General features: G+C 41.2%; 1 protein-coding gene across 3 annotated transcripts in view; it reads left to right on the plus strand.

Annotated features, from left to right (window-relative positions):
- Window positions 1–12,175, plus strand: part of LOC133569667 (E3 ubiquitin-protein ligase HECW1) — a 158,071-nt gene that overhangs the window by 39,171 nt on the left and 106,725 nt on the right. For all 3 annotated transcript variants that reach the window (XM_061922177.1, XM_061922176.1, XM_061922178.1), the window contains one exon: window positions 8,690–8,765. In XM_061922177.1, the coding sequence (XP_061778161.1) occupies window positions 8,690–8,765 (76 nt within the window). The remainder of the gene's footprint in view (window positions 1–8,689; window positions 8,766–12,175) is intronic.

The raw sequence follows: 12,175 nt of genomic DNA on the forward strand, positions 1-12,175 counted from the left end.
TTGTTGTGGTTTACTTGAGTCATATTGCCATCATAGTGCATGCAGTCTACACGAATCTCTTATGTTTGACTGCCATCTACTGGTCACACTTATCATTACACCATGTACCGAATACAATTGCTTCGAGGTCGTTAAGCAAAACGAGAATGAATCCGTACATTAGGCGCAGCGTGTTAGGGATGGGCGATATGGCCTTTTTTAAATATCGCAATATTTTTTAGGCCATATCGCGATACACGATATATATCTCCATATTTTTGCCTCAGCCTTGAATTAACACTTGATACATATAATCACAGCAGTATGATGATTCTGTGTGTCTACATTTAAACATTCTTGGTCAAACTGCATTAATATATGCTACTTTTAAACTTTCATGCAGAGAAGGAAATCACAACTAAAAAAAATTGCTATTTTTTTTGTACGGTGTTGATCTGGAAATGTTTGCCTCTGCATTTTGATGGTGTGGGCGTGTGGCACCGAACGGAGATGTTGACATGCGGAGTAAGCATTCTTCATTTTCTAGCGAGTGACTTTTCAAATGATGTTACATATTAGCAGTAATGCTACTTTTTATAGCAACGCTTTTGCCCCACACTTGACAAATTACGGTTGTCTGTTCGACATATTCCCACTTGAAGCCAAACCACCGCCAGACGATGGACCCCCTGCTGTTTTTCTTGGGAATTCATTCTTCCTTCATTTGTTACCAGATTCGCACCGCTCCGTTAGCATCACAGCTAATGTTACCTATGCTGTTACCTCTCTGCTGCCCGAGGGCGTATACGTATGTGACGTATGACGGGACAGTATGTGACATATGTAAGAAGGTGGGCTTGCTGTCTGTGAGAAAGAGAGACAGGAAAGAGCGAGAAGAGCCTGTAGTGTAATGCCAGCAGCTAAAAGCAACTGCGTGAGAACGTATACTCGAATATCACGATATAGTCATTTTCTATTACACACAGAGACAAACCCGCGATATATCGAATATATCGATATATCGCCCAGCCCTACACCGGGTTATAAAGTGCACTGTCGAGTTTTAAGAAGAAAAAAAAAATTTAAGTGCGCCTTATAGTCTGGAAAATACAGTGTGTAAGAACTTTTGTTCACCTCAATGCAAGTTTTGAGGCACATATGGAAGAAAGCTGACTTGAGAATTTAGAGCTCCTATAGCCGCCATCCTGCGTTGATTTTGCGCCATGTTGTTTGTATGCGGCACATGTTATGCTTTACTATCACAGATTTATGAATTATTATTGACCCGGGATAATTGAGATGTATTTTCATGCAGACTTTAAGGAGAATGGCGAACATGCGGGGGTATACTTAGCAGAAGTGTCAGTCTTGTCCTTCCAAAGGTTCTATCGACTGATGAACCTCGTAGTGCCGAATGGGATTGTATTTCCATGTGCGCCTTCTCATTCTGCTGCTGCTGGGACTTTGAAAATGCTGATGGACTGAGAACCTGATCTATATGCGCTTCTTCAGCACAAAGGCATAAAAATAACCACAGATGGCAGAGCAAAAGTGTGAAGTCAAGCTAGGGGAAGAGAGTCAGGTGGAGGTACACTTTGCGTCGGATCGCATTTGGAGAGAGGTGAATCCCGGAGTTGTTGGAGAAAAGTGCGGAGAGAAAAAGATTTGTTTATTTGAAGCGGTCACAATGGCCGACCTGCAGCAGCTACAGAAGAGCGTAGGTGTGTGATGGAGTGCATGTGTCTTCAGCGGGGGTCACTACCTCCCAGTCAGCATGACAGGAGCAGTGCAAAGAGGACACGACTCTGCTGGATAACTTGGGTAAACCTCCATATTTATTCTTCTCACACAGTTGTTTGTTTTGCTGAATGACATTACTTGGTGTATAACAGTACAGTGGGGCAAAAAAGTATTTAGTCAGCCACCGATTGTGCAAGTTTTCCCATTTAAAATGATAACAGAGGTCTGTAATTTTCATCATAGGTACACTTCAACTGTGAGAGACAGAATGCGAAAAAAAAATCCAGGAATTCACTTTGTAGGAATTTTAAAGAATTTATATGTAAATTATGGTGGAAAATAAGTATTTGGTCAACCATTCATATCTCTCACTGATAGAAGGAGGTTTTGGCTCAAAATCTCACGATACATGGCCCCATTCATTCTTTCCTTTACACGGATCAATCAACCTGTCCCCTTAGCAGAAAAACAGCCCCAAAGCATGATGTTTCCACCTCCATGCTTCACAGTAGGTATGGTGTTCTTGGGATGCAACTCAGTATTCTTATTCCTCCAAACACGACCAGTTGAGTTTATACCGAAAAGTTCTATTTTGGTTTCATCTGACCACATGACATTCTCCCAATCCTCTGCTGTTGGGGGTGTGGTTGCGGGGGTGGGGTTGAGGTGCAGGCAGCATACCTTTTCCCCTTTGAGCTGTCCTGGATGAAATTAAATTCTTTTTCCCAATCATTTTGGAACTTGCAATCGTATTTCTTCTTCTTACTCATCATCGCCATGTCTCTTAATTTGCTTCATCTCCTTCTTGTTGTGTGTGCAGTTGTGCACTGAGCTCCAAAAGCCGGGAGAGTTAGTGCTGCAAGGGGTTCTGGGTATATGTTCTGTTGTGTTTCGGTGCTGATTTTCTCCTGAAATGTGTTTGTCATTCTTGTTTGGTGTGGGTTCACAGTGTGGTGCATATTAGTAACAGTGTTAAAGGTGTTTATACGGCCACCGTCAGTGTGACCTGTATGGCTGTTGACCAAGTATGCCTTGCATTCACTTGTGTGTGTGTGTGTGTGCTTGAAATTAACGTTATCATTAAACCAGTTAAAAGATCATATAACGTGTCAGAATTTCTTGACATCTTCGAGTAAAGACCATTGTTAAACCTGTCCAACGCTACAATATTATGCTGTTTATATGGAGGAAAAGCGGACCTAGCTGCCAGCTGGTAATAAGCACGCTAGTCATTATATGCTACTCTGTTGCCATTTTTTGGACTGCCTGAGTGATTCAGGTTTATGACAACCTATGCGGTGGATGCATGCCAAGCGCAGCATTTACTTATATGGCCTACTTCAAAAACCTTTACCCAGTCATGGTGTAAAAAAATGTAATTTAAAAATCCAACAAACATGGTCACACATAACACAATATAACACAATTTGTGGCTTACAAAAAACGTCCATGAACCATAAACAAACTCAGAATTACACTCATTTAAAATCCATTACCAAGCATGATGGGAGCATTTTAGCTCCTTGATATTTCTGATTGATTAAAAAACTTTGAGGAGGTTGTCACGGAAATAAAACAAGGTAGAAGATCTACTTTCACATACTCTTTATATCCAATCATGTTAATTATTAAATATATATCCATTATGTTAAAATTGTATATACACATGAACAGATGCATAGGTATGTATGTGTATATGTATATATGTATGTGTATATGTGTGTGTATGTATATATGTGTGTATATATATGTATGTATATGTATAATACAAATTCAAAAGAAGACTTTACATGCAGTCAGCTTTCGGCCCTCAACCACATTTTTCTTATCCCAATGCGGCCCCCAGGGCAAAACATTTTGGACACCACTGGACTAAACAAACACATTCAACACAATTAATCACAGTATCTTAATTAACCAATTAAAACAGTGTGGCTTGAGGGGCTGGTTTTGAACTGGATAAAAAGCAACTTAATAGGAAGCAATATGTAAACGTAGGAGTACACACATGGCCTTGAAAATTTATTGTGGTTTACTTCAGAAGTCAACACTGGGACCAAATGTGTTCAATATCTATAAACATTTTTAAACTTGCAAAAGATTTTACGTTAGTATTATTTGTAGACTACACTACCGCACTTTATCCAGGAGTGAACACACAAGAGCTAATAAAAACAATAACAGTAGTCCTTTGTCCTCAAAAAGATACAGGATGCTGAAGCATTTTCTTCCCATGACATTTTGAAGGGACACTTCTGTAACACGCTTGATCGTATAGAGCAGTGCAGATGGGTGATGTTGACATTTGTTTTATCGCCCCGATAAGAATAATTGAGCTGTGGCGTTTTCCTCTCTGGCTGTATTGTAGTTGCCAAGGCAGATTAGCATCTCATTAGTCTGAATTGCTCCAAACAGCTGTCATTTCTCTAATCCTTTTGTTTTCACTGCTGCATGTTTTATTTTTTTTGTTTCCAGTCGCTTGCATAACCTATTTTAGGAAATTTTTGGAAGTCTGAGTCACTGTCACATCAAATTTCTCTCATGTTTTAAAGTACTGGTAGAATGGAAAAACAAGCTCCCTCTATATTGAAGCTGTTATCATATTTATCGTAGTTATGATACCAAAATAGTCAAAATAGTATCAATCTTACGGAGATTCCGAGACATTTTGAGAGAAAATAAACAAGCGAGTCACGTGATCCAGGATCCAGAACCTTTACATTTTTGAGCCTGAACAGGAGGATGATGAGCAATATGTTTTAGAAGCCAAGTGCTGAACTGATGTCGCTTTATTAAAATACTATAGCATCAGCAGCAATGCTAGGTGCTAAACATAATAAAACAAACAATGTACAATTTTTACTCTAGCTGGGATGCCGATTGACGGGATGCTCACATAATCCTGTTTGGATGAAGAACTAATCATAATCCTCACCAAGGGTTAAAATAAGTTGTTGCAACTAGCAACTTTTACAACGTAATGCATCACACAATTCCAGTTGTTTCATTACAGCACGTCCGAAAAGAAGTAGGAAGAAGCAGAGCTTATTTAATCCTACCCCTTTTCATACCATAGCAATTTTATCCAATTTCCTTGTTCTTTGTAACAGAAGTGTGAACAAATAAATAATAAATAAATCATATACCAGTGTTTACCCCAGGAAATATGTTAAGGTCCCCTCCTCCTGGAGGGGACAGGGGAAGGGGGTGGGTGGGTTTAAGGATTGGTGTAACTCGGCCTGTCACCATCACATCGCCACCTCGTCGCTGCCACCACAGCTTGGGGCAATAGACTACAGACTGTGGTGAAGTAGGCCGGCTGCGTCGCGTGAAAAAGCCTACAACTTTTGGTTGTGTTTTCCCCTCCATTTGCTATACACGATATATATCTCGATATTTTTTCCGTAAATTAAAAACAAAACCGTCTTAGTTATCTGAGGTACTAAAATAATCATTTACAAAGTCAAATTAATGACTTACTGAAAGTAAGCGTTTGCAATAAGCGTTTAAAAAAAGAGTTAAAAGTGGGGCCACATGCTGACATAAAATGATAAATGGGTTGTACTTGTATAGCGCTTTTCTACCTTCAAGGTACTCAAAGCGCTTTGACACTACTTCCACATTCACCCATTCACACACACATTCACGCCCTGCGATGAGGGGCGACTTGTCCAGGGTGTACCCCGCCTTCCGCCCGATTGTAGCTGAGATAGGCGCCAGCGGCCCCCGTGACCCCAAAAGGGAATAAGCGGTAGAAAATGGATGGATGGGATGGACACACATTCACACACTGATGAAGGGAGCTGCCATGCAAGGCGCTAACCAGCACCCATCAGGAGCAAGGGTGAAGTGTCTTGCTCAGGACACAACGGACGTGATGAGGTTAGTACTAGGTGGGGATTGAACCAGGGACCCTCGGGTTGCGCACGGCCACTCTTCCACTGCGCATATGTTCAATTTATCATGCTTGATTTATTACAGCATTTGGGAAGCCTGTAGTTGATTTTTATTATGTAAATGATATATTTTTTATCAACATGTGATATCAGGGACCCTGCCATTTAAAACTAGGCTGCTACATTACTAATGTTTAATGTAACTAGAGCTGAAAAACTAGTACAAAAGCAACAGGAGAGACTATTCATCCCTGAACACCATGGAGTTCATGTAGGCTTTATGATGCACTTACATTATTATATCAACTATCAGAGACGGAAACTCCTTTTTTAACATAATATCCATTTTTGCTGCTTCGACACAGCTCAATCAACACAGAAAAAGGTAAAGTGAAATAACTTAGTTGTTAACTATTGGTCAATGATGCTTGTCTTTTTCTCAGACAGACACACCAACGCATGCACGCACACACACACCGCACAGTGAGCTAACGTTACGCTAAAAGCTAACTAGCCTTCACCTCAAGGACTGCGAGCGAGCTAAGCTGCCGCTTATGTTTCTAGAACGTCAACGGGCTCATAGTGATGTTACTAGTAGTTGACTTAAAAGTGTTTATTATAATTTGGGGAGAGTCCGCTGCCTTATGCTTACCTTTTTGCTAACTCCACCGAAGAAACACTGACTACAAGCACTCTGAATACGCACTGCTGTTTGGCTGTTCCCGCTTTGCGTGTAACCAATCAGATGGTTCTGTGGGTGGGACAATCCTGGGTGCTGCAGAGACATACTGACAGATGCAGAGGCATAACAAAGCAAAGCAGCTTGGTAAGAATTTAGTTTAGGCAGCGCTTTGTTGTTAAGGCGACCGCCTTAACAACAAAGCGCTGCGGGAAACCCTGTGTACCGTAGTAAGCATGCAAATATTAAATACACAAATAATCTTTGTCTCAATAAAAAAAAGGTAAAAATTGGTTCAATATGTTCATCATAATTCTTGTTGTGTGTACTTTGTGAACACTTGTAGTTTGATGTATTTTAATCTAGAATTTATTTTTAAAAAGTTCGAGATCAAGCAGAAGCAGCCGCCGGCTTGGTGTGTCAACAACAGCATTGAAGCTAGCATGAACTCACTGCTACCCATGCGCCACTAAAATAGGGCGTCTGCATTATACTGTATTTAAGAAGTGCTGTACTATATCTGGAATGATAAGAACAATCCATCCATCCTGTTATGATCCGCCTCCCGGATCATGTATGGTTTTAGGTTTTGAGTCTGTTGTGTTTCTTGTTTCTTGTTTGACTCTTCCGATTCTTGGTTTGTGCACTTCCTTGTTTGTGTTTGTCACCGTGGCGACTCGATTCGTTCAGCTGCCTTTGTTTGCACACCGGTTTTTCATTAGAGACGCTATTTAACCTGCCTGTTTCAGTTACTCGTTCTCTTCTCTTAGTCTGTGTTACATACAGTTTGTGTTCACAAGTGACGACTCGGTTTTCATGTATTTTGTATTTGCTAGCTTACATGTTTAGCCTCCTTGTTTCTTTGAGTGTACTCGCTAAAGATGCGCGGATAGTCAATTATATCATCCGCAACCGCATCACCAAATTCGTCATCCACCCGCCGTCCACCCGAACCAACATTTTATCAGAACCGCAACCGCCCGCCACCCACCCGTTGGTATACATCAGAGGTTGGCCACCTTTACCACTCAAAGAGCAATTTACATCCGTTTCACAGAGTAAAGAAGACAATGGGAGCCGCTATCAGTCTCACGAATATCCAATGGTGTTCATCCTGATGACAAGAATAAGGGCGTGCTGTGAAGCCATTGCTTTTGACACCTTCAACAACATGTACAAACCGATTATTAGTCCAGCAACATGTTGTATACAGCTTCCGCAATCACACGTACAAGATTGAAAGGCATACTGGGTGATACAGAGTACACTAATGGTTGTGATATAAACAATTTTAACACTCTTACTAGTATGCGCCACGCTGCGAAGCCACACCAAACAAGAATGACAAACACATTTCGGGAGAAAATCCTCACAGTAACACAAAATAAACGCAACACAACAAATACCCAGAATCCTTTGTATCCGTGACACACCTGAATAGATTTTACATCCCCGCACCTCCAACCCCGCCCACCTTACCGACGCACGGTGGTTTGCTGCTAGCAGGGTGTATAAAATAGTCAGGAAGTGTCATGGATGCAAAGGATTCGAATGGGACATACAGTGACAGACAGTTGCCATAGCCAATCAGATCACGCGTTGTTGTCAGTAAGGCCTTCTAGATGGCCTAAGGCAGATATATATTGTGATGTTATGAGCTAGGTAACATAAAAACTCCATTACCCAACATACTACAGCAGTGAAGAGCATGTGCAGTAGCCCCGTTTAAGTTGTTTAATGTAGACATGTCGGCAGCGGGATGTTTTTGATGAGCACGCTGTGGAGTAAACTTTAAGAAGTCAGCCATGACGCCTCGTCTGCATCTTTTCTGATTAAACAAGACAACACATATATTTGCAAGGCCATTTTCAAGAAGGATATTTTAAAAGAAACTATATCTTGTGAGACCATTTCGGCCAACCCCAAAATCTAGCTCAGCTGTCGATGAAATTTAAATTCAGATATTTTATTTCTTTATTTTTTCACTTTTAAAATGTTTTTTGCAATTTTAATTTTGACAGTACCACATAAGATATTTTTTAATTGCTGATGCGGGTTTATTAGTTTTTAAATGCGCCAGAAAATAACCCGTTTTGTACACTGCCCAGTAGTGCCTAAATGTGTTCTCGTATAGTATTTCTCCAGCAATGGTGATGTGGTGACATCAATGATGGTATTTTGAGAGGTAATCATTGAAGTCAGACATCACTGGTTGTTTGTTTATATGTGTCCTGTGATTGACTGGGGACCAGTCCAAGGTGCACCCCGCGTCTCAGCCAAAACCGGTTGGTATCAACTCATGTTCACCCGTGACCCTGAACATAATAAACGGTCTGAAATGAATGAATGATTGTGCAAATGTGAGAATGTAATCCTAATTTTTTTGCTTCTGCAGGTCTTAAAGCCAGTGGTTAGTCCTGAGGTCAACCAAGGGCTTGGCAAAAGGAGACTCATTAACTTTTCCCTGTCAGGTGAGAAAATCATCGTCTATCTCTTTGCACTTAATTTAATGTGTATAACACACCGCTGCCTTATCAGGACCATCCTTTGACCTGTAGCACATCCCATTGACACGTTGAAAACCAAATCAGTACACTTGGTCTTTAAATCATCAATGCGGTTGATCTGCGTCTCCTAATTAGTCATTTAATTGGAAGTTAAAAGTTTGTCAGTTCGTGTTTTAGGACTGACAAATCCATTGCTGTGTCTTAAAAGGAATGCCATCATCAGTGCAATTCTTCAATTTGTAAACTGTGCACACTGTGTAATCAGTTCCTCAGGGCAGGGGTCTTGACAAATCCATTCTGTTGCTGCACACTTACCGACAATGACATTACAGTCTACAGGTGGGGTTTTCATGCAACCAGTCACTGCGGATACTGCCAGTAGAGATGTGCGGATTGGCAATTATATCATCCGCAACCGCATCACTAAAGTCGTCATCCACCCGAACCAACATTTCATCAACACCGCAACCGCCCGCCACCCGCCCGTTGTTATATATCAGGGGTCAGCAGCGTTTACCATTCATAGATCTATATTGACCCGATTCAAAGAGAATAGAAGATAATGAGAGCCGCAATCATTTTTGCGACTGTTTGCTGGTGCTTATTCAGATAACGAGATTAGAGGCCTGCTATGAAGTCATTGACTTTGACACCTTCAACAACATGTACAAACTGTTTGCCAGTCCAGTAACATGTTGTGTGCAGCTTCCGCAGACACACGCACAAGATTGAAAGGCAATACTGGGTGACACAGAGTACACTGATGGTTGTGATATAAACAATTTTAACACAACAAATACCCAGGATCCCTTGCATCCATGAGTAGTCCTGACTATATTATACACTCCGCTAGCACCAAACCCCGCCCACATTACCAACGCAGGGTGGGTGGGGGGGTGGAGTTTGGTGCTAGCGGGGTGTATAATATAGTCAGGAACACTCAAGGATGCAAATGATTCTGGGTATTTGTTGTGTTGCGTTTATGTTGTGTTACCGTGAGGATGTTCTTTCGAAATGTGTTTGTCATTCTTATTTGGTGTGGCTTCACAGCGTGGCGCATATCAATAAGAGTGTTAAAATTGTTTATATCACAACCATCAGTGTACTCTGTGTCACCCAGTATGCCTCTCAGGCGTGTAAGAGTGTCTGCGGAAGCCACATACAACATGTTGCTGGACTGTCATGCAGTTTATACATGTTGTAGAAAGCGTCAAAGGCAATGGCTTAACAGCATGCCCTAATTCTTGTTAACTGGGGGATCACCAGCAGATATTCGCGAGAATGTTTGCAGATCCTGATGTTTCTTTACTTTGTTATACGGGTCAATATGGCCCTATGACTGTTAAAGGTTGCTGATCCCTGAATATCAAATAATTCCGAATGGTTCAACCGCCACCCGTCCGAATCTATTTAAAATCAAATTTTCCGTCATGTCACCCGCCCGACCCGCGGTTTATCCACGGACTCCGCGGATGAGACCGCAAACCGCGCATCTTTAGTGCCTAGTTTGGACTAGTTATGCTCTGAATGGTGTGTCACTTTGAGTTAGTAGCTCTCCAAAACATTGGCTCCACTAGGACCTTGAGCGTGACGCATCAGTATATCATTTGAGGTCACTGGTTTTCAAGGTGTGTTTCTAGCCTTCCAGACTGAGTCACTCAAGCCTTTGGCTGAAGCTTGGCTGGTTGGTGCCCTTTTCCGGGCTGCAAGTTCCTACCTGAAAAATTGTTTACCTTTCAGCTTGAAGGGGATCTTCTGAATGGCTGCTACTATATTTTTGAAGCGAAAAACACGCTGAGACACATAGACTGTGATAATCGGCATCCCTAATTACAGTGGGGCAAAAAAGTATTCAGTCAGCCACCAATTGTGCAAGTTATCCCACTTAAAATGATGACAGAGGTCTGTAATTTTCATCATAGGTACACTTCAACTGTGAGAGACAGAATGTGAAAAAAAATCCAGGAATTCACATTGTAGGATTTTTAAATAATTTATTTATAAATTATGGTGGAAAATAAGTATTTGGTCAACCATTCAAAGCTCTCACTGATGGAAGGAGGTTTTGGCTCAAAATCTGACGATACATGGCCCCATTCATTCTTTCCTTAACACGGATAAATCGTCCTGTCCCCTTAGCAGAAAAACAGCCCCAAAGCATGATGTTTCCACCCCCATGCTTCACAGTAGGTGTGGTGTTCTTGGGATGCAACTCAGTATTCTTCTTCCTCCAAACACGACGAGTTGAGTTTATACCAAAATGGATACATGGATGATACAGCAGAGGATTGGGAGAATGTCATGTGGTCAGATGAAACCAAAATAGAACTTTTTGGCATAAACTCAACTCGTCGTGTTTGGAGGAAGAAGAATACTGAGTTGCATCCCAAAAGCACCATACCTACTGTGAAGCATGTATCATGCTTTGGGGTTGTTTTTCTGCTAAGGAGACAGGACGATTGATCCGTGTTAAGGAAAGAATGAATGGGGCCATATATCGTGAGATTTTGAGCCAAAACCTCCTTCCATCAGTGAGAGCTTTGAATGGCTGACCAAATACTTATTTTCCACCATAATTTACAAATAAATTCTTTAAAATTCCTACAATGTGAATTCCTGGATTTGTTTTTCACATTCTGTCTCTCACAATTGAAGTGTACCTATGATGAAAATTACAGACCTATTTCATCATTTTAAGTGGGAGAACTTGCACAATCGCTGGCTGACTGAATACTTTTTTGCCCCACTGTATATAATGTCCCAAAACGCAGCATTGACATATGTTTTCTTAACCTTATCTCCCACACAAGCCCCTTCATGATCAATGCTTTTTTCTCTAAAATCTTGTAAGGCCAATGTAGTGTTTTGGACAATAATAAATGAACTAAGCTGTTTCATAATGCCAAGACAAGGTCACCGTGCACCAGTACATTCTATGGTACAATAACCTCATCCCAGGTTATGTTATGTATTGTCGTTCCACCTGTTTTTTAGGATGGAAGCTACAGATTTGAGTGTTCTTAGTGGTATCCATTAAAAGTAAATGACAGTAAGTGCATTTATTAGGTAATCACTTACAAGCGGTCACAAAAGGATAAGTACTCGCCACAGGGGCGGTGATCCAGACATGTAGGGCATCTCCACAAGCGTGCAGGCCAGCCTTTGACTAGCAGAAGTCATGACAAGCGATAGTGCTAAGAAAACAGAGTTGGTAACACTTCCCCTTCTCAATGAAATATGTAAACCTGGATATATCTGAAGAAAAATTGAGGATCTTTGAGCCACATTGCAGTAGTCCCCAACCTTCTATTGCCAGTTATTTTTTTGGTCAGATTCATGACTTTCCCCATGTTCAGTCGTCCCAAACATTGCAT

The sequence above is a fragment of the Nerophis ophidion genome, linkage group LG15, assembly GCF_033978795.1.
Source record: "Nerophis ophidion isolate RoL-2023_Sa linkage group LG15, RoL_Noph_v1.0, whole genome shotgun sequence".
Taxonomy (NCBI): domain Eukaryota; kingdom Metazoa; phylum Chordata; class Actinopteri; order Syngnathiformes; family Syngnathidae; genus Nerophis; species Nerophis ophidion.